This window comes from Amphibalanus amphitrite, unplaced genomic scaffold (assembly GCF_019059575.1).
Source record: "Amphibalanus amphitrite isolate SeventyFive unplaced genomic scaffold, NRLGWU_Aamphi_draft 001001F_arrow, whole genome shotgun sequence".
Lineage (NCBI taxonomy): Eukaryota > Metazoa > Arthropoda > Thecostraca > Balanomorpha > Balanidae > Amphibalanus > Amphibalanus amphitrite.
In genome coordinates, this window is record NW_024882495.1 from 104,535 (window position 1) to 130,803 (window position 26,269).

At 46.2% G+C, this 26,269-nt stretch overlaps 1 protein-coding gene across 5 annotated transcripts in view; it reads right to left on the reverse strand.

Annotated features, from left to right (window-relative positions):
* The window catches only part of LOC122369042 (histone-lysine N-methyltransferase PRDM9-like), a 99,381-nt gene that overhangs the window by 11,614 nt on the left and 61,498 nt on the right, over positions 1–26,269 (reverse strand). For 2 of the 5 annotated variants that reach the window (XM_043343408.1, XM_043343404.1), the window contains 10 exons: positions 18,215–18,444; positions 17,908–18,056; positions 17,732–17,805; positions 17,428–17,511; positions 17,152–17,228; positions 16,668–16,761; positions 16,393–16,505; positions 16,056–16,198; positions 15,737–15,870; positions 8,458–10,076 (listed from right to left, as the gene is read on the reverse strand). In XM_043343408.1, coding sequence (XP_043199343.1) covers positions 9,118–10,076; positions 15,737–15,870; positions 16,056–16,198; positions 16,393–16,505; positions 16,668–16,761; positions 17,152–17,228; positions 17,428–17,511; positions 17,732–17,805; positions 17,908–18,056; positions 18,215–18,444 — 2,057 coding nt within the window. In that variant the 3' untranslated portion in view covers positions 8,458–9,117. Of the gene's footprint in view, positions 1–8,457; positions 10,077–12,749; positions 15,432–15,736; positions 15,871–16,055; positions 16,199–16,392; positions 16,506–16,667; positions 16,762–17,151; positions 17,229–17,427; positions 17,512–17,731; positions 17,806–17,907; positions 18,057–18,214; positions 18,445–26,269 lie in introns of those variants that run through there. The other 3 variants (XM_043343406.1, XM_043343405.1, XM_043343407.1) reach the window with 3 other exon arrangements.

A 26,269-nucleotide genomic window follows, 5' to 3' on the forward strand; every position in this document is an offset into this window, starting at 1 on the left:
TTCCCGTTCCATAGTAAAAGTGTCTCAGGCAAACGGTATTTTGCGGTGAATTTTGAGCCGTGTGGAAATGCATCATGAAGTAAATTCAACGAAAACATTATCACGCAACGATATCTTCACGTCTTTTGATCTTCACTATACGAAAGAACATACATTTTTTAGTATGTATGGGGAATTTCTAGTTAATCCAATAATAAATATGGCAGTTAGAGGCCTGCTAAGAGTAACATGTCGCCGGCTGAGGCGGGCTCGGCCGCATGCTGGGCCGGCGGACCGGAAAAGCGCTAGAAATACCCCCAAGAGTGACTTTCCACACTATGAACAAAATATGTATCATTCGATCCCAAATTGATCAAAGCATACGATTCTGATGCCATTTTTGCCCTAAGGTCGAAATTGAGGTGGTCAGTTGTCACCAAACACAAGACTATTTAGACCCGCTAGTGGCCACCACATTTGCTGATTTTAATGCTAATCTTTAGTTGATATTTATTAATTGACCAGTTGTCGTTTTGAACGTAATTTTCTGTCAGACTAGTTCAGGGCACTGTTGTTCACTGAACCAACAACATTCTTACATATTGCATCGCTTTTCTGCAAGATAAGCTAGCTTTTTGCAAGCAGCTGCAAGACCTAAATAAAAATCATATCTAAATTTTTAAATAGACTTTTATAAAAACGTTATTTCGAGCGGCTAAAAATGAACATCTTATACTAGCCTCTGATTACTCATCTTTCGTTCCATATAGGTGCTTTGCTGCTTTTCCCTGCTACTTTTCGAGATATGCGCCAGTAAACCATATGATGTAGGGGCAATTGTCACCTCGCCACTCTACTGACGCTCTACTGACGGCGCTCTTTAAAGCGCCGAAATTTATGAAAAACGAATGTTTATAATCTGAATAAAATATAACATCTGTCTCCTAAAATAGTGGAAAATTTTCAACTGATTTTTTGGTAGCTTTAAAATTTAAGATCCTTAATGTATTTGGCATCATTCGAAAGCGCGTGAAATTCTGATTCAGATGAACCTAAAATATTTTGTCAATTGTATCATTCAGCAGCTATGTCTCGGCCGAATCGCATGCGTGATCTGGGAAGAGTCGCACAATTTTATCAAAACCATCGGGAATTGGGGAAAAAGTATACGGTTAAGCATTTTCTTGAAGAAGGTATTCCAAAATCAACAGTCTATAATGTTTTGAAAAGGGTCGATGATGGTGAAACACTGGAAAGACAGCCGGGGAGTGGGCGGAAGGCAATGAAAATGACACAATCGAAGATCAGTAACGTAAAAAGGGATCTGGAACACAAAGTTGGCTCTTCGGTCATGGTTTTGGCCAGAAAATACAAGATTTCTAAGTCGTATCTGCACAGAGTGGTCGCAAACAAATGTGGTTTGACCTACTACAGGCGCAAGAGAGCCAGTCTGCAAACAGAGGCCCAGAAAACCAAGATCAAGTCGCGCTGCATGAGGCTGTACCGCGGACCACTCGCCTTGAGCGCACGCGCAGAGATCGTCATGGACGACGAGTCGTACTTCGGATTTTCGGGATCCGAATATGCCAGGAACAGGGGGTTTTATTCCTCAGACAAGAGCAACTGCCCTCCCGACGTTCAGTATACCAGGAAACAAAAGTTTCCGCCCAGGATAATGGTTTGGCTCGCCATCAGTCCAAGGGGCCTGAGCACCCCCTTCATCATGGAGAAGGGGTGCATGGACGGTCAGACGTACCTGGAAAACTGTCTGAGGGGCAGATTAGTGCCCTTCTTAGACGAAAAACATCCTGACAGGAACATCTTGTTCTGGCCGGACCTGGCATCGTGTCATTATCACAAGGATGTGACAGCATTTCTCGAGGCCAGCGGGATCCCATTCGTCAAGAAGGAGGATAACCCACCAAACATGCCAGCCATCCGCCCAATCGAGACGTTGTGGGCACTTCTGAAGCAGAAAGTCTACGAGGGCAACTGGACAGCCCTTTCGAAGCAGCAGCTGGCGGGCAGGATCCGAAGAAAAATCAAGGAAGTGGACATCGAGGTTGTGCGCACCCTCCTGGAGCGCGTGCCCGGGCACCTCCGTCTCGTGGGTCGTGAGGGCGCCGATGCCCTGATCTAGACATGTGTGTGAGTGAAGCACAGTCACCCACATATTCGTGGAAAGTTTCATGAATAAATATGGTATAGCCTCTGAGTTATCGCATTTGGAAAATTTTCCACTATTTTAGGGGACAGATGTTATGTCCCCGAGCTCAGAATTGATCAACGCACACAATGGTGTCAAAATTTTTGGGCCAAAGTCAATAATTAAGTCATTATGAACCCCCAAACACAAGTCAGTGATAATCAACAACAACTTGCTCTTTAGTTAGACTTTTTGAGAAATGTTATTTCGAGCCGCTAAAGATGAGCATGTCATGCAAACAACTAGTCAATTGTCTGCCATGCCCTATTGACGATTATTGCCTATTACTGCTACTTTCCGAGATATCGTCTGCTAAGTCACCTGATATAGCTGCCATGCCACCCTGCCGCGGTAGGCTAGCATAGCAGCTATATTAGGTGACTAAGCAGACGATATCTCGAAAAGTAGCAGTAATAGGCAATAATCGTCAATAGGGCATGGCAGACAATTGACTAGTTGTTTGCATGACATGCTCATCTTAAGCGGCTCGAAATAACATTTCTCAAAAAGTCTAACTAAAGAGCAAGTTGTTGTTGATTATCACTGACTTGTGTTTGGGGGTTCATAATGACTTAATTATTGACTTTGGCACAAAAATTTTGACAGCATTGTGTGCGTTGATCAATTCTGAGCTCAGGGACATATATTTTATTCAGATTATAAACATTCGTTTTTCATAAATTTCGGCGCTTTAAAGAGCGCCGGGCCGTCAGTAGAGCGGCAAGGTGACAATTGCCCCTACATCATATGGTTTACTGGCGCATATCTCGAAAAGTAGCAGGGAAAAGCAGCAAAGCACCTATATGGAACGAAAGATGAGTAATCAGAGGCTAGTATAAGATGTTCATTTTTAGCCGCTCGAAATAACGTTTTTATAAAAGTCTATTTAAAAATTTAGATATGATTTTTATTTAGGTCTTGCAGCTGCTTGCAAAAAGCTAGCTTATCTTGCAGAAAAGCGATGCAATATGTAAGAATGTTGTTGGTACAGTGAACAACAGTGCCCTGAACTAGTCTGACAGAAAATTGCGTTCAAAACGACAACTGGTCAATTAACAAATATCAACTAAAGATTAGCATTAAAATCGGCAAATGTGGTGGCCACTAGCGGGTCTAAATAGTCTTGTGTTTGGTGACAACTGACCACCTCAATTTCGACCTTAGGGCAAAAATTGCATCAGAATCGTATGCTTTGATCAATTTGGGATCGAATGATACATATTTTGTTCATATTGTGGAAAGTCACTCTTGGGGGTATTTCTAGCGCTTTTCCGGTCCGCCGGCCCAGCGTGGGCCGATGCGGGAAACGCAGCAATCACAATTTTGTGTTTACACGTTCATATTTCAATTGTTTACCAACCGATTTTCAAAATTCCTTCACCATAAGATTGCCTGTACATTTCTTAGTCTTCTCACAAAATTTGACGTGAATCGAACGTAATCAGCGGTAGGGAGCGCGATGTAAAGACGGAACCGTTCCGTTCCGTCCCGGCACAGTCTACAATTCAGGCGGCGCGTAGCGGTCGGCGCCGGCTGCCGAGTCGCCGGGCTGCCGAGTCGCCGCGTCGCTGCGGCGACAGGATGTTCACTTTACACCGCTATTACTAGAACAGTTGTGAACCAATTTTCTTATTGCTTGCACGATGAGATGTCCAATTCAATTCTTGACAGGTAGCCATAATTAATTTCGCATTAATCCTATGATATATTGGCGAAAAACAGGAGGGGTGGGCGAAATTCGCTCTTCCCCCTCCACTGCGCGCGCTAACATACGTTTGCATATGTGCAATTTTCTTCAAAACTTATGAATGGCCCACTCTTATTTTTTCACAGGTTGTTAAGAATATGGTAGGCAATAAAATATATGAAAATGAGCCAAATCGAAGGTGACGTGTTTTTTGCTATTTCAATATTTGTGCTTAAGAACAGAGTTAAGCAAATTTCAAGGTCATATATTTAAGTAGGTGCAATTCTAAACAAATGCTTAAGAAATTACCTAAACAGTAAGGTTTATTTCATTCAAATCAAACAAGTACAACCAAAGTTATGGTCGTTCAAAAATATAAAGATGCAACATTTTGTAAACATTTGATGCCCTATATTTAGAAGACCTGTGGTCAGAATGTGTAAAAAAACATCAATGTAATGTCCGGGGCCACACAGGAACTCGCTCACAAATTTATAATGAAATCGCTGATGGTAAGGTGCAAAACAGCCATGCCCCGCACGCCTCCCGTATTCCACACCACGACCAAAATAAAACATACAGGATACACAAGGTTGCATTAAATATTTTCTTTACATTTTAATACAAAAGCAATACAAATAAATAGCGAGAAAAACACGCGTTGAACAAGTAATAAAACTTAGAAACAGCCGAAAATTGTTATACACGCGTTTATTCGAACATGGCAATATATGTGCTTCAACATGAACACCATAACACTAAGACACATGTAGTAGGTATTGGTTAGTAGACATGTGTCCAGTGTCCTTAGGAAGTGTCAGTACATTCTTCAATAGAGCAATGCAAACAATGCCTTAGGTGGCACATAATCTGCCGAAGGCGACACGACAGGAACATCCCGTCAAGCTTGTAAAGTTGTAGGTACAGACAGCACATAGCAACAGTAGCCGCCTTTATGTACACGGGATGAATAGAGTATAAATATTTACATAACATGCCAACCTACGTTAGACCGGCGCCCTGTCGACAAAGACTGCGCACATAATGCGGAATGCTGCAAATACTGGAGGGAGCCAAAGCCGTAAAAAAAGCATTATTTCGATATAACCGGACGCTCTCAACCCATTAATGCCGGAATTTTTATTTTTTGATTCTTAAGTTATCCTTAACAAATGTTAGCCACATGGGTCCCAGTAAGAAAAAATGCGCAAGCTTTAAAAAAAAAACTGTTCCATCGGTTCTCAAGTTATAAGCATGGGCTCTAAAAGACCCAACCGGCATTAGTATAGTCACAAATGGGAGTTATCACGAAAACTGATTTATCTAGATACCTTATTGTGTATACTGTATACCTACTGTATGGCGGTCTCAGCAGCCAATCAATATTAAGACGCACTGCATTGCAATGCTTTGCGACGTCTCATTGGCGAGGGTGGTGGTGCCGCTGGCAGGCCTATGGTGCCCCTGCTAGGCTTCTGGTGCCACTGACACTGTCAGGGACACCATAGGCCTGACAGGCCTATGGTGTCCCTGGAAGGACTGTGGTGCCCCTGGGCCCTGACAAGCCTGAGGTGCCCCTGACAGGCTTTTTGAGACCCTGACAGGTCCGCGGTGCCATTGCTAGTCCTGTGATGCCCCTGGCAGGCCTGTGGTGCCCCTGGCGGGCCTGTGCACTATGGTTGGAAACGGCCTCACGGATGGCCGGGGGTCAACGCGAAAAAAATGTTTTGCCCATAACTTGTTAATGCGTAGACCGACTGCGATGAAACTTTGCATAGGTATACCAGTGTCTTTTGTGCATCATACAGTAACTCAGAAATGACGAGGTGACGTCACGTCGCGCGTGAGTGACGTCATCATTGCAAGTATGTTATAAGTCGCCTATGTCTTTCGTAATGTTATCGATATCGCGAGGCATTTTGAACATGTTTTGAATACTGCTATTACTGAATGGATATTGTTGTTATGCTTTAGGGCGAGAAATATCAACATAGTGACGCAGTGTCTTACTTTTGGTCATAAAGGGTAAAAAATTTGGAGAAAAAGTATTAATGATTTTTTTTTTAGATTGGGCAAAAAAGTAAGAAATTAAATGACCATCAAATGACAAAAAAGCGTCAGATTAACCCGGCAGTTGCTGGGGTATTTCCCCACCCGCCGTTTGCCGGGGGGGGGGCGTTCAACGCCCCCAGCCGATATCTCGCGAACAATTAGGCGCAGCGAAACGCACGAGGCGGCAAACGAAAGAAGAACGCGACGAGACGATTCACATGAATACTTAAAAGTTGAATTTCGAGGTTACAGGTCGGGTCAAGGTCCGGTCAAACACTTGAAATCGGGCTTTCAGTAGCATGGACTTTAGAACCTCGCAATCGGTGCCTCTCGTCATAAACTCTGTCACAACTGTCACAACCCTTCATATAAGTGCTAAAAGAGTGTCAGATCCATGTAGGAGTCAGTCAAACATAGGCCAGGGTCAAAGTCAGGTCAATCAGGTAAGCACATAACCCCGAAAATTAAAACTGGTACCTATTCGCAGCCCATGACACATGACAAAAGTTTTATGGGTACTTTTGGGCGTAGAACACGATGGTGACATTCATTTTATCATACGAGTACGTGGTTGGTTAAAAAAGATCAATTTCGGAAATGCATGCATCATGGTCGTGAAGTAGTCACGAGAAATTGCCAACATTCAGTTCAAGATTTTGGAAAATGTAGAACGATGATCAAAAATCATAGATAGCCATTTGATTTGCCATGGTATTGGCAGTGTAATGGCGTTTACAGCATGTCTGTATGTCTGTTCTGTCAGTGGATATCCATATCCATACTCCAGGATATCCATACACGTTTGCACGATATCCATACTCCAGGTGCAGGGGCGAGCAGTTACTTCTTACGAGGGGTGCGGAGTCGAAGTCAGAGTCGGAGTCAGAGTCGGAGTCGGAGTCAGAGTCGCCCAGAGTCGTGGCAACGAGCCAGGAGTCGGAGTCGGAGTCGGGGTCGGTCAGGAGCCCGCAGTGGAAGTCGGAGTCGGTCCGAATTGGAACAGCTCCATCACGACTCCGAAACACTGGCAGGGGTCCGGAGTCGGAGACAGAGTCACCCGGAGTCATGGCAACGAGTCAGGAGTCGGAGTCGTAGTCGGAGTCGGATTTGGCGCCACCACGACTCCGCAATCCTGCTTATTACCATCATTTATTAGGATAAGCGATTGCACGACTGACGAGCCGACCCGCTGCTAACGAAGCGACGGATAGGTACGCCTCGGGAGATGAAGCTTTACAGAAGATTTTGCGCACAAGTGCGCAGTTTGCTTTTAGGTTCCCCTTACGCAGAATTGAACAGAGATTTATTCTGCCAAAAAGATCAATGGAGTTCGATGGAGAACTTTTTGTAAGTCCAATGAAACATAAACGTAATTTTGCAAATGTTGCTGTGATGACACTGCAAACAGAATGCAATGCCGTTCCTGATTTTGAACACGCATGGGAAAAAGAGTCACTCCACTCGATAGCCAACATAACAAGGATTATTTTGATATATAATAATCCAGTTTTACAACGTTATTGAGGTACGGGGACCCGCAGTTGCTACTGTACAGCGACCCTGAGTAAATTGTCCCAGTACCCTCACAGGGAACAACGATAAGCTGTCAGAGGGCACGCACAGAAAACCTCAGCTGCTCTTGTACAGGGACTGGCAGTCGACATCAATGTTATCGGTTGTTACTGGACAGGGCAGACGTCTGGAGTTGGGGTTCGTGTACAGTAACAACTGCGGGTCCCCGTACTCCACATGCTATCACCAGCGCGGTTGTTTAAACCTTCGACGGCGCACCAAAAAAGCCACTATCAGAAACTCCCGATTCCACGTACGATAATGAAGACTAAATGCGCAACTAAATATTTTTTCTGCCCAATTCAAAACATTTCATCAATTTCCAACCGAATGACGCCCCAAATATACATATATTCCGAAATTGCCCATGGCCATCCGTGAGGCCGTTTCCAACCATAGTGCTGTGGTGCCCCTGCTAGGCCGCTGGTGCCCCTGGGTCCTGGCATGACTGTGGTGCCCCTGACAAGCCTGAAGCGCTCCCAACAGGCCCGTGGAGCCCTTTACAGGCCCAAGGTGTCCCTGCGAGGCCGGTGGTGCCTCTGCGAGGCCGGTGGTGCCCCTGTGAGGCCGGTGATGCCTCTGCGAGGCCGATGGTGCCCCTGGTAGGCCGATGGTGCCCCTGGCAGGCATCTGGTGCCTCTGGCAGGTCTGTGGTGCTCTTGCTAGGCCGATGGTGCTCCTGCAGGCCTGTGGTGCCCCTAACAAGCCTGTGCAGTGGTACCCCTGACAGGCCCGTGGTGCCCTTGCTAGGCTTGTGGTGCCCCTGTCAGGCCTGTGGTGCTCCTGATAGGTCGGTGGTGCCCCCGGGCCCCAAGGTGGGTCATGAGTGACCCATGTGATGTGCGGATCCCCTCCTTTGGATCCGCCACTGTGATCTGATCACAACCCCCAGAAATAAATAATCGTATAATCATCAGTTGCTTCCATTGTATTTAATATACTGAGTAAATTGATAACACTATTGCCGGCTGGGTCATTTATGACCCAAGGATATTTATTGAGGAACAAAAGTTATCCGGTGACGAGAAGAAGGGCAAAAATACACATCATACTTTTTCAGACAAATTTAAATAGGTAGACGATCATTCAACAGATAGTAAATTGCAAACATAATACATTACTTTTTGGGACGGCGCGCCATTGCCAGTGACCGGCGGCTGTGCAGTCCCGTCGTCTTTGGCTCCAGAAACTTCAGTGGACGAGCTCACACCAGTTTTATGCCGCTCCGACGCTCGTCACTAAACCCACAAAATCGACAAAACACACGCGCAAGTTCATCAAAGTGCCACTTGCCTCCATTGAGAAGAAACATTAAGATTTTGCTTTTGGGTCATACATGACCCAAGCGGAATTAATGGGTTAAAAATGGCGCTACGGCGCTTAAAATAACGCCAGTTCGACAGTCCTTTCCTCCTATGTAAGGGCGGCTATTTTAAATACACAACCACTGAATCACACTGGAAAAGTACAAACAAACCAGATATGACACTGGTAGCCACGAAGCTCACAAACGAGAGTCACAGCTATAACACGAATAACTAACGTACAACGGGGGCTGCTCATGCACTTGTCATGAAGCCTCAACACTATATTTCGACATTCGAACGATTTACCGCTTCGGTCACTCACACCTTGCTATTCTTACCAGTGTACCAGTTAAAAACGTATTTTGTGAGTCAAACTGCCGAACCGTTGCTGATGTAGAGGCAGCCGTGTGGCCGCTCTTCGCGTGGGTCCGCATGTGTCTGAAGAGATGTGACCGTTGAGTGAACCGGGCCTGGCAGTGTGAGCAGCAAAACGGCCGCTCCCCCGTGTGGGTCCGCATGTGTTGAGTGAGAGCAACCCGCTGAGTGAACCGGGCCTGGCAGTGTGAGCACTCATAAGGCCGCTCCCCAGTGTGGGTCCGCATGTGTGTAGTGAGGTGTGACCGGTTAGCGAACCGGGCCTGGCAGTGTGAGCAGCCGTACGGCCGCTCCCCTGTGTGGGTACGCATGTGTTTTGTTAGGGTAGACCGTTCAGCGAACCGTGCCGTGCAGATGGAGCAGCCGAACGGCCGCTCCCCAGTGTGGGTCCGCATGTGTGCAGTAAGATGTGACCGTTCAAAGAACCGTGCCTTGCAGATAGAGCAGCAGTATGGCCGCTCCCCAGTGTGGGTTCGCATGTGTCCGGTGAGTTTTGACCGTTCATTGAATTGTGCCTTGCAGAGGGAGCAGCCATACGGCCTCTCCCCAGTGTGGGTTCGCTTGTGTCTGATGAGGTGCGCCTGGTCAGAGAATTGTGCATGGCAGAGGGAGCAGGCATACGGCCGTTCTCCCGTATGGGTCCGCGTGTGTGTGGTGAGAGTGGACCGCTGAGCAAACCGTGCCGTACAGATAGAGCAGCAGTGGGGTCGCTCCCCCGTGTGAGTCTTCCGGTGGTGTTTCCTACGGGTGGGCTTGTCGGTCGAGTATTTACACCGCTCGCACTTGAATCTCCCGTTCCTGCCGATGTGACCGTGACTTATCTTCACGTGTCTGTCCAGATGTTGTTGTCCCAGACATCTGACGTTGCAGTGGGGACACTGAAGTGTGCGACCAACACCTGTGAAACACATTGAGAGAAGAGGGATGTCGACAATGTTTCTGGCCAGATGTGGAAAATCAGACAAAAATGATTTCATCCTGGGTGATACTCAATATAAAAAATGAAGGTCATGCATCGCTTCCTTAGTAGCGACGCATTAGTTGTCGGTGAAGCAGGATTAGGGCCCCAGCTTTGCCGTCCGCATCTGGACGAAGAAGTTTGAGAGCCACTGAAGGTACTGACCGATGCCTGATATGCGGTCACGACGTAAAGAGACGTCGAGGAGCGGTGGTGGAATTAACAGTCACCAGCCGATAAACTTGCGACGGCGATAAACACGTAATGGACAAGATCGGTTGGCTGACACAGATGAAAATTGAACGTCCACAGAGGCATGGGTGCCGCAACACCCTATGAAATGTAATGTCCCCAAACGCAAGGATGGCTCAAGACCCCCAGGTTTTTGATGCAGCTCCTTAAAATGCAGCAGCTCAGGGGCGGATCCAGCCGATCCGTTTGGGGAGGGCAAAAGTTTAGCCGACCATCGGCGACCCCGACCCACCACCGTGCCAGTGCAGTGACCAAGATACTTCACAACGCCAGTTACACCATCTTACCGTAAGATGGTGTAAAATGTCTTAGGTTGACCCGTGCCCAGCCGCGCTGGGGCTCCTGGATTTTCACGCCCCTGGTGGATGTTTGAACGCCCTATCCCTTCTAACTCGGCTCCTGGACCACGTAGCAACACGCGGTAGGCGGCGTTTGAAAGAGTGTCAAACATAATGACCAAATTACCCCAGTCACTTTTAAGGTCAGGTCAGATGTCAGATCACCAGAGCCCATCAAAGGCCAAATCTGGATAATATTTAGGTCCAGTTTCGACAATTTTTGAAGAACTGGCGCATAACTCGGAAACGAATAGAGCTAGAGCGCCCCAGAAAAGCTAATTTGATAGCACTGTTACTGTTCTTTCTAGATAATGCGCTCAGATTGGACCTAAGATCAACGGTTTAGCCTCCAGGGAAAACTGCCATAATATATAATATTTTTACGGGAACGGATTTTCTGCGATAACTTTTGAATCAAACCTTGTGCGATCTTACTTTTACCGGCATCTTGTTCCTCTCGCGAAGACGCGTCGAATGAGTTATAATTTGATCTTAAAAAGTGGACTTACAACTTTGACATTTGGTCAAGTCATGACCTGACCGGAAAAGGTCGTGTTGCATATCAGTCGATCTGTATCGTAAAGCTGAACACATCTAAGGTGTTTCTATTGCTCTAGAATGCCTCCAGCAGAAGTTATTAGCGAATTGCTGCAAACTATTGCATATCTTTCGTGACCTGAGATGATCTCAGGGACATAAGGAGGGGTCACGGGTGCTATTTTCCGGTTCACTGTGTGCTGTTTAGGTTGTAACTCGGTATTGTTAAGAGTGACGTTTCTTATAAATTTAGCACGAATGTTTGAAAGGGCGGATTGACGGGAGCGGGAGCCTACGCTAAGCAGAGCTTGTTGCGCAGAGCCCCACCCTTACCGTCCGATCGCGTAATTCCGGGTGACAGGAGAATTTAGTTTAACGTTTAACGATGCCAATGTTTTACGTGCCCTTCGAAGCCGGACACGGCCTGTCCCACTCCTGACTTTGAATGGCTGCGGCTGCTCCCACCAACCTCAGACCATCCCCGTCAGGAGTCTCAAATATCGAGCGCCGGAGCGATTCAAACCCGGGCTCTCACTACCGGGAGTCCACTGCTTTACCAACTGAGCTACCGGACAGGTTTGCCCAAAAAGGTGCCTTTCAATTTTCTCTTATTGACTTATAGTGGAGAGGTCGCAAAAATGACCTAGCCCTAGGTCATCGATATAAAAATCATGTGACTAACATTGTGTACATAGGTACTGTTACCCTTATTAACTGCTGAAAGTTTCAAAGCGATCCGTCACTCGGTGTAGCTATGGCAGGCATTGGAACTGTTTTTAGGTTATGTCACTTGACGTACAGCTTAGTGACTTTGTGACCTTGAGAGACCTTGGTCTGACATTTTCAGAACATATGCAAAAAATAGGTATAAAATGGCGGCTAGTCACGTCGCCGTTCTTTTACGCGGAACGCTCCACAGCAATGAGGCTCCCAACAAATGACGAAACTGTGGATTGCTTAGGTAATTTCGAATATAGGGTGGTGGGCGTCTTACCCGACTGGGCATCTTGCCCCGTGTTACCCCACACCATGGCCATTGGCCACACTGCATATGCTTATGCATGCATTCAGTTCAGGGGGTTCAATCTAATATCAGCATATCGACCCAAAATATCAGCAGCCAGTGGTCAGCTCCTTCCTTCGGAATGGCCGTCACGGAAAGAAGCCCTGCTTTTCGTCCATATAGGCATCGACGCCGTATTAGATTTGCTCATCGCTACATGCTTTGGGAGGGGCAAAAAGATAGTCTTGCCCACACGATTTGGCTTTGGGGAGGGCAAATGCCCATTTTGCCCTCCCCTGGATCCGCCACTGCAGCAGCTTGCATAAATTCCAACAATGCTGAACAGATGGGCTAGATTGCGGATTGAGTAACATGATGTGCCCCACTCGATGTCAATAAAAATGTTGTGGTTCTCATTGAAAACTTCGACAATATGGACAATATGTTCAGAAAAAAAAATGTTGACATTCAAGACTACCCGAAACGGTATTCAATGCAACCATCACGCTATCTGCACAGTCATGAACTAGCGTTTTGTTCTTGTCAAAAAGTTTGGATTTCCCTTGCAAATACAAAGTTTTTTTTATATTTCATCCAACATGGCCACAGGAACCAAGGCGATAAATATGTACTAAGTGGCGTCACGAGAGAATGCTGACGTCATGGTGCAAACTTCTTCGGGAGTAAAAAAACTGCATCCATTTGATAGTTTTAGACACTGAAATCTTGTTTCGTTAGACTGATGCTGAATATTACGCAATATCCCAAAACAATTAAGTAATTAAAGAGATTGGGTACCTCATAAAAAGGGCAAATTCACACGATGACATCACGTAAAACGAACACGTTACAGGTATGCCAGTGACTACAGCCTGGTCACCGGCACGTTGTTGAATTGACAGTACCGGACTTTGTCAAGCAAAAACAAACCTTTTAACTTCAACAACATAAATGCGCTCGATAGTTTTCGAGAAAACCCTGCTGACAGGATGTGCCCCGTGACACTATCTGCCCCAATCTTCCCTACCCATCGGCCGTCAACTATTCAAAAATATTTCAAAAGGTAAAATCGTTCCCCTCAGCAGTCCTTTAAGGATATAGGTACCACTCCCAAATATATATATTTTTTTCTTCCTACAGTTAAATGATTATTTTATGACAAAAATGATGCCGATTAAAAAACATGTTTAAGATTTCTTACTTATAACAGGTATAGGTACGAAGAATTATATTATATCTTCCGTTGGGACTAAATATGGTGGCGGAGGATATTACGCGTTCACCAATCATATTGCGTTCTTAAAAAACAGCTGCACGCTGATTGGCTGACACTGGCCTCTTCTACAGCCGCTTTTTAGATGTCTGCGAAAAAGAGGACGGGGGAGGCGACCAACCCATCCCCCGGCCCGGCGACGGATAAAGGTCCAAATAAAGGCTACTGAACGATGTGGCAGAAGTTTTTTCCGAAACAATCGAATCGACATAGTGGACCTAGTCTTTAACAGGACCGATTGCTATTCCCCACGAAATGTCAGTCCAACGAACCAAACCCACGTAGCTTGGTAACGCGGTAATTAAACGTCAAGCCAACATACATCAGAGCAGCATAGCTTCAACGCAAAGGACTGAAGAAGAGCACGGTCTGTCTGTCGGTAAGAAAGATGGTATCTTAACAGTGCGGCAGATGTTGCGCGCAAAGCAGCATATACCACCACAGTTTTACAGAGGTTTTAGTATACCTAATGTTTTAAAATTGCGGACCGCGGACGCATGCGGACCGCTCCTCTCATCGGTCCGCATGTGTCTGACGAGACTTGATTGAACAATGAATCGTGCCTTGCAGAAACAGCAGCCATACAGCTGCTCCCCGTGTGGGTCCCCATGTGTTTAGTGAGGCGTGACGGTTGAGTGAACCATGCCGTGCAGATGGAGCAGCCATACGGCCGCTCCCCCGTGTGGGTACGCATGTGTTTTGTGAGGGTAGACCGTTCAGTGAACCGTGCCGTGCAGATGGAGCAGCCGTACGGCCGCTCCCTCTGTGTGGGTACGCATGTGTATGGTGAGGCTGGATCGAACAGTGAACCGTCCAACGCAGACAGAGCAAGCAAACGGCCTGTTCCCAGTGTGAGCACCTACGCATCTGTTTGGTTAGGTTTGACAGCGAAGCGAAGCGAACCGTGCCGTGCAGGTTGAGCAGCCATATGGCCGCTCCCTCGGGTGGGTAGGCATTTGTTTCATGAGACTTCCCCGTTGAGCGAACAAAGCCCGGCAAGTTGAGCACTGAGCAGCCTTACGGCCGTTCCTTCGTGTGACTGTGGGTACGCATGTGTTTGCTGAGTCTTCCCCGTTCATTGAACCGGGCCTGGCAATGTGAACAGCCGTACGGCCTCTCCCCAGTGTGGGTTCGAATGTGCGTATCGAGGTGTGACCGTCGAGTGAACCGTGCCTTGCAGATGGAGCAACCGAAAGGTCGCTCTCCAGTGTGGGTCCGCATATGTGTCGTAAGGGTTGGCTGTTGAGCAAAGCGTGCTGTGCAAACAGAGCAACCGTAAGGCCGCTCCCCCGTGTGGGTACGTAAGTGTTTGCTGAGATCTCCCCGCCTAGCGAACCGAGCCTGGCAATGTGAACATCCGTGCGGCCGCTCCCCAGTGTGGGTCCGCATGTGTCTGGTGAGATTTGACCGTTCAGTGAACCGTTCCTTGCAGATGGAGCAGCCGTATGGCCGCTCTCTAGTGTGAATCCGCATGTGGTTGTTTAGGCTTGCTCGAACAGAAAACCGTGCAGTGCAGATGGAGCAGCCGTACGGCCGCTCCCCAGTGTGAGTCCGCATGTGTATAGTGAGGGCGGACGGTTTGGTGTACCGTGCCGTACAGATAGAGCAGCCGTATGGCCGCTCCCCAGTGTGGGTCCGCATGTGATCGGTGAGACCTGACCGCCTAGAGAACCGTGCCTTGCAAATGGAGCAGCCGTATGGCCGTTCCCCTGTGTGAGTTCTGCGGTGGTTTTTCATACGGTCGGGCCTGTCGGTCGAGTATTGACACCACTCGCACTTCAATCTGCCGTTCCTGCCCATATGGCCGTGACTTCTCTTCACGTGTCCGTCCAGACAATGTTTTCCCAAACATCTGAAGCCGCATTGGGGACATTGGACCGAGCCACTGATGCCTGAAGAATACACAGAAAGAAGGCCATTAAAAAAACGTTCCATGCTAAAGCAGGTCGCATTATGCGACCTGCTTTAGCATAGAACGACCTAACCCGGTTAGGTCGCAAGCCGAAATGCCAGTTCAAGTTACGAACCGAGCCCATGTAAGTTGGCATATAAACGTCGTGCCTGCATACGTCAAAGTAGTAGAACTTCTCATCGAACCGGGCAAAAAACAGTCTACTGTCGGCAGAAGGGTAAATGGCATTACCAGCGTCACTTCGATGGACACCATAGCACTCGGAGCCGCAAACGATGAACTGACCTGAAGATGAAGGTCCGGCCGGAGAGGAAGTCACAGACTCCCCAGATGTCTCCGAGTGGACGGTCAGTTCCCGGGCCGAGTCGTCTCCGTAGTACACCAGCAGCTCAGAGCCCCGCGGAAGGGGCTTTGACGTCCTGCATAGGGAGATAAATATAGCATTATTGATGAAAGCTTGATTGGTGTAGTCACAACACTTACACTGTTATCAATAACTTCGACGAATCCATTAAAGAAAATATGGGCCACAGGACGAACCACGCATAAAATACGTAACGCAGTTAGGAAGAATAGATCCGTGGATTCCAAGACTATAACGCACCTGAAGTATACCTGGCCCCGGTACTGGAAGGCCACTAGGTTTTGTTCTTCCTCCGAGCGGGCACAGTTGACCCTTCTGAGCCAGTTGCTGCAGCTCGGGTCTTCGGCATTCACCGAGTGATGCACGCGCTTACCCTTCTTGATCTGTGGTACCAAACAAAAACGTAGTTCATCATTTCAAAGAAAAAAGTAAAAATATGGCATGCGCAATGAAAACATAAAATTTATATGTTGCTATCATTGGTCTTAAAATGTTTTTTTAATAGCTTTTATCGTTGAAGTAAGTCTAAAGTGAAAATATGCGTTTTTTACCTGCAAAACAAAACAACTGAACTGACCTGCCATCTGTACCCGGTTGTTCGAGTTCGGGCCTGACCCTGCTCGGTGGTCAAGGTGCCCTCGTAAGGACCGAGTCTTTGGCGCGCAGGTATGTCCTTCTCCGCCAAAACTCCTGGAATCAAATAAATACAAGCATTCACCTCAACTAAATGGACACATGTACTGATACATGGGACATGAAATCATACAATACAAGCAACCATCACCAAATGATGCATCAAACGTCCAGCAGCAGTTGTTACGTACCGCCATTTGTCTTGCCTCATTAACTTACCGGTGCCAGACGCTGGATTTGTCGACTGACCAGAGCTGAGAGAAGGCGGCAGGGTCTTGACGTCCCTGTCGGCATCTCCGATACCGGGTCGTGCCTGGAATAGTAATGTACCTACTACTGATGTAGGGCGAAATGTCGACAGAGGATGATATAATGCAGGAATTGAGCTTATCCTTATACTGTACCTATAGAAATCAGCCGGCATGTTTTCGGAACAAAGATCATAGAACTGTTGAACTGGTCGCATCCATGTCAGTATCGACAAAATTGCAGCACAGGCAATAACTGTCAAGAAAGTTTTGTATATATAAAAATCGACAACTTCCACATGCACCTATTGTCATTTTGCAATTTAGCACCAAATCGAACAGATTCAAAATTAAATGTTGAAATATGGGGGGCACCTACTGATGTAACTAAAACAGAACAACACAAAACATGAACAGAGATAATAGGTATGGACTTATGGAGGATAGTCCCTTACCTTGGTATCGTGTATGATCTTTAGCGGTCCATGGACGGGACATTCACCGTCCCAATCGCGGCAGCACACGTCACAAACTGTCAGAAAATAAGGCGGAAAAGTATTATTGACATGATGGAGGATACAGTACGGTTTTATCATATACGTTTCTGTTATACCGAAACAGTACGTGTTTGGTGGTTCTTATTTGTCTGCAATTTTGTGAGCTCTTATCATGTAAATTCCTCCGTTGATGAGGAAAAGTTGTAATTGACTAAAAGGAGGGAGAATACTCACATATGTTGCTATCATCTAGACCATCCACATCACGGTAGTTTATGACGAGACGAGGACTCTTCATGAACTCTCCTTCGGCAAAGACTGCAATGAAATACAATGAATGGTTTTGTATGATTGGGTGGCATTAATCTCAGGCGCCAATTCAAAAGAACGTATGACTGTCAGACCACTACATCACTTTGTAGAGTCTAAATCAAATAAAATTTAAAAAAACTGACAATTTGTCTGCAAAAGGTACAAGAGAAAGGTCAATGATAAAATAGAGAGACGACATGCATTTTCCTGGCATCTGTCAACTTGCCTTCTGCCGAGTCTTCACTGTCCGACGGGCATCCCAGTAGCATATTCCTTTTTACACTGGAGATGAAACAAGCACTGAAAAAAGAAGCACCACAAATATATATCATTTCATCAAATGGATAGTCTAGAATGTCAAATAACTACTCAAATTTCAACAGCACTGAATCATGCCCTAACCTGTCCCGGTCCACCTCAGTGAACCCGATGAAGTCCTCAGACGGTGACGGTGATCGAGGTCGGTACTTTTCCTCCTTCACTAAAGAATGCAGAGCGAGGTCCGAGAAAGGATCGTCGTCCGACACCGAGGGAGACGACGGCCGCTCAACCTAAACCGGATCAACAGACGAACAATATTCAATGAAACATGAGATGTTTATCCTCCACAGATATACAAATTGGAACACATTATGCGCTGTCATTCCCTTTTATTAACCTCGCAGCTAAAAACCAATGAGAGGTGAGCACCAGGCATTTGAACACTTACCCTTGGTGAAGTGACTTCAATCTTTATCTCCTCCTTCACAACTGGCCGAAAGTCGCTCTCAGAGCCACTGTCTATAGGAGTAGAGTCCCTCAGCCTCTGAGACTTCCTCACACTCTGTGACGGACCCCATTCCCCATCGCTGTCAGCGGAGCCCTTGCGAGACCACTTTGGTCCTTTTGGTGACGTTGATGCAGCCCGCATGAGCGGCAGTAGTTCAGACACTGATGGATCTGGAATGGGGTCCAACATCAGTTCACATTGAGTTGACTAGATGAAAGCACAAAACGGAGAAGTTATGTAGCAAGAAAATACAAAGTTGCAGAGTTATCACCACCAATAATTGAATAATTCCTTATGGAATTAATACCCATAAAACATCTCTCAATAATGACAATGACATGGTTTGCCAACAAGAATGCAGCAGGAAAATAATGGAGGTGCTCCTATACCTAGTCTTTAGATCCTGGCATTATATGAAAAAACTGTTTGTAGCCTCAAATGATCTCTGATGACCTTTCTAGAGAGCAGGCTAGCAGCAAAAGACACCTTTGTTGTCACTAGTAGTCCAAATCATTGTGATTCTGAAATATTTTTACTGTTCCTCCTGACCTGGCAGGCTGACATGACCTCAACCTGGGGTCAAAAATTTCATATGTTGTCAAAAAATGATGCACTACAAGCTACTCCAAGCGGTGAGGGTGAGGCACTTCACACCAGTTTTCTATTCACACGCAAAAAACTGGACAGGGTGGTAACAAATGCCCCCCCCCCCCCCACTGGGGCGAAGGCTAAAACTACTGGGTAAATACTATTAGAATTGTCTTGTGGCGACCTACATGATGGTACTTTCCATTTCCCACTGTTGAAGCTTCTTCCTTATCCATGGATGCCTAAACAAAATCATTGCGTCAGGTTTGAGGTTAGGTAAGGTCTGGTTATGTTTCTTTTTTAATATTTTGGAGACACCTACCTTATCATCATATCTGGATTTAGCGCGTTAAAGGGACCCTCCCACCTTCAAAAAAGTTAATGAATTGGCATAAAAGTGATATCCCTTGGTTCTGAAAGATCAAAAATTAATATCTACCAAATTTCACCAAAAAATATTCACTGGTTTACAAGTTTTTAGGCTTTTACTTTTGTTTACTTTTTGGAATCTCTGCTGTTCCTAGGCGTGTTTCTTTTTTCCAACCAAAGGAAGGCGCTATACCCGAAGATGCTTCTTGGTAAACAAACCAAACAAAAACAAACATAACCTAACCTCACCTGACCTAACCTACAACCTAACCTACAACCTAACCTACAGACCTACAACCTACAAACCTACAACCTTCAAACCTACAACCTAACCTACAACGCGCCAAAAAGTTCGGCCGGCGGCGGGGATCGAACCCTAGTTATTAGATCACGAGGCGAGTGTGCTCACCACTACACCACGCAGCCAGCTGGCCGGTGAGAGGTGTAAGTCACTTTTCAATGACGCAATGGGATATTCTCCGTATAGCGCCTTCCTTTGGGTGGAAAAAAGCATTACGCTGTACCTAGCGACTATTTGAAAGTGTGGCCCTTGTTGCGCTTAAAACAGCATATACCGCAACGTGCTACCAAACGTTTTAGTAAAACATTTAAAATCGTTAGATCCAGGGGCGGTTCTCCCATATAGGCAAGGTAGGCAGTGCCTACGTCATTTGTCTTCTCCCCTGCGTCTACACCCTCACTAGACTGTGGCTTTTGATTGTTTGATTGCTTTTGTTTAAGATCTTTTTCTCTTCGTTTTTTAAAATGGGTTGAAACGAAAGAGAATTGCCAAAACTTTTCAAAAAACGTCAAACAAAGATCGTATTATAACAACAACTTGACAAAAACCTTTGCCTAATTGTGCCTACCTCGTCCTACTAGATTATCGACTATTGCCATGTTGAGGCTATTGAGCCTTTTGGTAGAAAAAGTTTAGATGGTCGGCACATCGACTAGGTGCTACCTTCTAACTTTCAAACTTGACTTTTTATTAAGTCCATTTATCATAAAATAAAACACATTTTACGTTATCAATTTTTTATCATTAGTTTATGGTACCTAGCGTTGTTATGCCTGTTGTGTTATTCTATTGTTTCTTAAAAACTATATTGGACAAACTAGACTCCTACTGGGAGACTAGCTTGTCTCTGGCGGCAGACGTGTAAGCTCTAGTTAAGTTAATGGTTGTTGTAGATGACGCTGCTGTCGCTGCTTGACGCATCCCGACTGAGCAATAAGACTGTCTTTTCCCCCTTTTATCTACATATTCCGTATTCAGCTTTTCTGCCTTACCTACCAAGTGCCTACCTACTTTCAATAGGTCAGCGCCGCCCCTGGTTAGATCTCCACTGACATCACAAATTCTAAGGGGGCATTACAGTGCAGTAGCCCCTTAGAATCCGAAAACTGCAAGTTTGAAATTCAATATATCCGAATTAAAGCATTTTTTGATGTCGTTGTGAGTGCCCAAACCAGTTGGGCAAACTAGACTTTTGGAATCAAAATATGGAGGCATCAATAATTTGATTCTGGTGGGAGGAGCCATGACCAAATATGGGCATGGAATCAATTTTTTGATTCATTTGAGTACACTTTTGACTTCAAATGAATCATTACGGTTGAAAAAAGGCCCATGACGGTGAGATTTTTCTTTTAAAAGGTAGAAAAATGTGGTAGGTTTGCAAAAAGTGTTACCTCAAAGCTGAGAAATTGTCCCTTTGGCCTTGTGAATGGGAAAAAGACAGCCACTGTCCATCACGTAAAAGCTGTTTTGGGGAAATCACACTGTATGTTATTTTTGTATCATGAATCACATACTAACCAATCAGTATTTGTGTAAAATGGCAAAATGAAATTTTTAAACCCCTAATTATCATTGTTGTAGTGCTTTTATATTATTTATATGGTTTTTACCTGTTGCTTCAGTTTTTGTATTCTTGACATTTAAAAATTGTGAATTATTATCAAATGTAGTGAAGGTAAAGTACAACAATGCTATAGGTATCAGTTGTGGTGCTGAGGATACCACTAAATGAGAATAATAGCAAGATAAATGCTGTATTCTTGCAAGTCATTGTTGCCTATCTGTTAACATTACCTGTGAATCAAAATAATGATTAGCCAGCTGATGGGGAATCAATATTATGATTATCTGTTTAAAGTGAATCAATTCCTTGATTGCCTTTCACTACCTATAGAATTCAAATTGTTATGATAGGAGCAATATTATTTTGCTTAGGAGATTGTGCAAGCATTTCTGTTCAAGATCAGGCATGCTCCTTCTGGAAACACTCTCTTATTTTTATGTGATTAGTAAGTTAGAAATGGTCTGCATTTATGCCCAAAAGGAACCAATCTTTTGATGCCTCCATATTTTGATTCCAAAGGTCTAGTTTGCCCAACTGAAACCGGTACTGAAGGCCATGGCCACCAATTTAGCTATCTCAACTCAAAACTAATGTTAAGGTGGAATGGTCACTTTAAAAATGGAAGAACATATTACGTAAGTGGGCACTACTTACTTTTGAAAAGTGAGTCGATGCTATTATACCGAACTTACCATGCTGATCCATCTCAATCTCCAAATCAAGATCCCTCGTTTTCTGTGTGAGTCCGCTCAGAATGATAATTTTGAGTTGAGGTTGAGTCCAAGCGCGCATCACAGCAACGCGCGCGCGCTCTCACGCAGGGTTACCAACGAGAATTTTTCTAAATCCCAAGATCGCCGCGCGAATTTCCCAAAATCGAGCTCCATATCCCAAGGTCGACAGGATCAAAGCCCAGTGTGCATCCCAAGGTCTATAGAAACCAAATATAGAGCAAATAAAGTGTATTTGACGTATTTTCAAATCTTTGGTTGACTAAATAAATCAATATCGTTAACATAACTTGCATTCGGCACAGTTACACACGCAGGCATAGGTACAGAGACACAGCAAGTTACCTGTCTGGGTTTTACGAGTTGAAGCATGATCCGTCGCAGTGGCGGATCCAGGGGGGGGGGGCAAAATGGGCATTTGCCCCCCCCCAAACGGCATAATTTTAACATTACGCGTATGGATGATGCATGGAAAGAATCGATAAATTTTATGGTTTGCCCCCCAAAACTCTGAGCTGGATCCGCCTCCGATCCGTCGGGCGTCACAATTCGCAAACAGGCGGCCAAGCCGGGTGTTAATCGACGCGGAAGCCACTGGGTATTTCGCTAAATGCCTCACTTGAGAGCTGAGACGGGAGAAACAAAGTGAAGACGCGTCAAATAAGGATAACTTATTCGTGCTTCGTTGGTTGCTTGGTAAGGTACAGTGAAACCAAACGAAAGAACGCTCGGTTGTGTTCGTCCAAAAAGGACGGTTTGCAAAAAACAAACAATTAAGTTGTGTTAGATGTGTTTCTGATTCCTTTGTTTGGTCTTTATTAATACTTTTCCTTTTTCCAATGATTAAAAAAATGTGCTAAAATTAGCGGGAGTCGTAAGCTCGGGACAAATCCCAAGGTTTGCTGTTGAATCCCAAGGTCCCAAGGTCGGGTTCAATATCCCAAGATCTTGGGACAAATCCCAAGCTTTGGTAACCCTGCTCTCACGTGCTACGTGCTACTGCATCAAAACTGCGTCATGAATGTCGAAATCCAAGGGTCTGTTCCCGTCGCTCCTCCCAAAAAATATCGGATGAGGTTGGATGAGCTTGGAGGAGAGCCGTTTCAGAGGAGCCACGGGAACATTTTCGCGAGAAAATCAGCTGTTTGCGGGCTGTAACGGTCGGCGATTTATGGCGCGCAAACATAAATCAAGAGATAATAATCGCTTTCTTATAAAATAACCTTAGATTAATATCAAACATTACTATTTAAAGATATCCAATCGTCATGAACCACTAAAATCATTTCCACTTCCCTCAAATCTCATTTATAAACAATTCACATTTGTATTACGTGCGCCAAATATGTCTACGCAAGAGCCTCCTCCAAAAAACCAACTTTCGTTTGGGATGAGGGAGGAGGCAAATAGTGGTGGTGAGATGTGAAATCAAGATGAGCTTGGAGGAGCTTAGAGGAGCGACGGGAACGATTTTTTGAAACGAGAGGAGGTTAGAGGAGCTTGGAGGAGGTTAGAGGAGCGACGGGAACAAACCCCAAGGCTCAGGGTCATCGAAATCTATACGACCATCAAATAAGCAGCAGATTGATATTCGCAATCATCCAGCTAAGAAATTGATATTCGGGCGTGGAACGCAGTAACTCAGAAATCTATAAACTTAATTCAGACAGGTAGGCATTTATTTGATTTCCCGTTCTTCAAGGCCGGGGAACAGGATTTTCTGCTCGACTTTTAAATCAAGGACATGACCTAGTGACTTGAAAATCATTGACAATCTTGATTCAGGGCAGGGGCGTAAGTCGTAACCACCTAAGCGGACAGTGCTGAAGGTCCGCACCTTGTTTTACGGGCGCCGAAGGCGCCCCTCTCTGTCTTCTGTTCAGTACCTATACGTATCTTTGCCACAGACGGTGCCCTACCCTTAGTAGCGTTTCACAAACAACTCTCTTTCTACCGAGGCGCCCTTTTTTCGCATGGAGGCGCCCTCTTTAGCTTCACAGGCGTCTCTCTATCACATGCAGGCGCCCCAATGGGCATCAGCGGCGCCCCTACAGGTCTCACAGTTGCCTCTCTTTCGAATGCTGAGCGCCCCCTTACGCATGCAATGCAGATTGCAGGTAGACGGTAGTTCCAGGCCCAGCAGTACGGCCGCTTTTCCTGTGGGTCCGCAGGTGTCTGTTGAGATTTGCTAGCCTGGCAAATAGTGCCACGCAGATGGAGCAGCCGTACGGCCTCTCTCCCGTGTGGGTACGCATGTGTGCGGTATGAAGGGTCGATTGCCTAACAAAACGTGCCGTACAGATCAAGATGGAGCAGTCGTAACGTCGCTCCCCGGTCAGTCCGCACGCGTCTGGTCAGGTGTGACCATTCAGTGAACAAGGCCTGGTTATGTGAGCAGCCGTACGGGCTCTCCTCCGTGTAGGAACGCATATGTACCTATATTGAGAGCTGACCGTTCAGTGCACCGTGCCTTCACATGGAGCAGCCGTACACCCATTCCCGTGTGGGTCCGCAAAGACGAAACAACACTTCAAAAGCCAAAACATTATCAACACGCGTTTATTCGGCCATGACAATATTTGAACTTTTAGTCGTGCATAAACAAAACACTGCAGCACATAAAAAAGTAGGTATTGGTTCATACACATACGTCCTGATGAAAACTCAGTACATTCCTCTATCTAGCCATGCTACTTTCATTTCACTCTTTGGCGGCACGTAATCTGCCGAAAGCGACAAGACCAGTAACATAGCAGTGACGCCTGTAGATACAGAAAGCACATATCTAAGAGTAGCTGCGTTTACATAGGATGAACAGAAACCTGTAAGATTTAAACGACATGCCGACATACATTTGACCCGCGACTTGTCGACAAAGGCTGTGAAGAAAATAGGAAATACTGCAAATACTGGAGTGATTTGAAGTCACAAAAAGAGGCACTATCTAAATATAACTGGATATTCTCCACAAATCATAGCGCTACAGCGCTTAAAAAACGACACTTCTTTTCTAACCCTAAGCGAACAGTTTCAACACAACGACTGAATCATCCTTATTAGCAATGAAGAAGCCAGACGTGACACCGGTAGCCACGACGCTCATAAACGAGAATCACAAATTAAACACTAAAATAAAACGCACGGCGGCCACTCATGCATATCAAGGACAAGTCTCAGCGTTGTACCTACTTCGCCAACCCCTCCATTTGCCGCATCGGTCATAACAGTGTATCATATAATTCCCAAAACTGTGTACCAGTTTCAAGTGACTTTCTATGTGCCGAACTACTGAACCGTTAAATAGTAGTTGCAGCAGTACAGCCGCTCTTCGCGTGGGTCTGCATGTGTTTGGTGAGATTTCCTCGTTGAGCAAACCGGGCCTGGCAATGTGAACAGCCGTACGGCCGCTCCCCTGTGTGGGTCCGCATGTGTTTGCTGAGATTTCCCCGTAGAGCAAAACGGGCCTGGCAATGTGAACAGCCGTACGGCCGCTCCCCCGTGTGGGTCCGCATATGTTTGCTGAGATTTCCCCGTAGAGCAAACCGGGCCTGGCAACGTGAGCAGCCGTACGGCCGCTCCCCCGTGTGGGACCGCATGTGTATATTGAGGGTTGACCGACGAGTGAACCGTGAAAGACACACAGAGCAACTGAAAGGCCGCTCTCCGCTGTGAGTCAGCATGTGCGTATTGAGGTGCGATCGTCGAGTGAAGCGTGCCTTGCAGATGGAGCAGCAGTGCGGCTGTTCACAAAATGCAGCAGCAGCAGTGTGGGTCCGCATGTGTTTATTAAAACCTGATCGGTCAGTGAACCGTGCCGTGCAAATAGAGCAGCCGAAAGGTCGCTCCCCCGTGTGGGTCCGCATGTGTGTGATGAGGTATGACCGTTGAGCGAACCGTGCCTTGCAGATGGAGCAGCCATATGGCCGCTCCCCAGTGTGAGTGCGCATATGTTTGATGAGGTTTGACCGCGTAGTGAACAGTGCAGTGCAGATGGAGCAGCCGTGTGGCCGCTCCCCCGTGTGGGTCCGCATGTGGGTGTTGAGAGTTGACCGTCGAGTGAACCGCGCCATACAGATGGAGCAGCCGTACGGCTGCACTCCAGTGTGAGTCAGCATGTGTGCCGTGAGGTGTGACCGTTGAGTGAACCGTGCCGTACAGACATCACAGCGGTGCGGCCGTTCCCCAGCGTGAGTCCTTTGGTGGTGTTTCATGTTTGTGGACCTGTTGGTCGAGTACTGACACCACTCGCACTTGAATCTGCCGTTCCTGTCGATGTGGCCGTGACTTGTCTTCACGTGTCCATCCAGATAATGTTGTCCCGCACATCTGAAGCCGCAGTGGGGACATTGGAGCGAGCCACTGATGCCTGAAGAATACACAGAAGAAAGATCATTAACCAAGTTCCGTGCACAAAGCAGGTAGCACACGCACCGAAACAA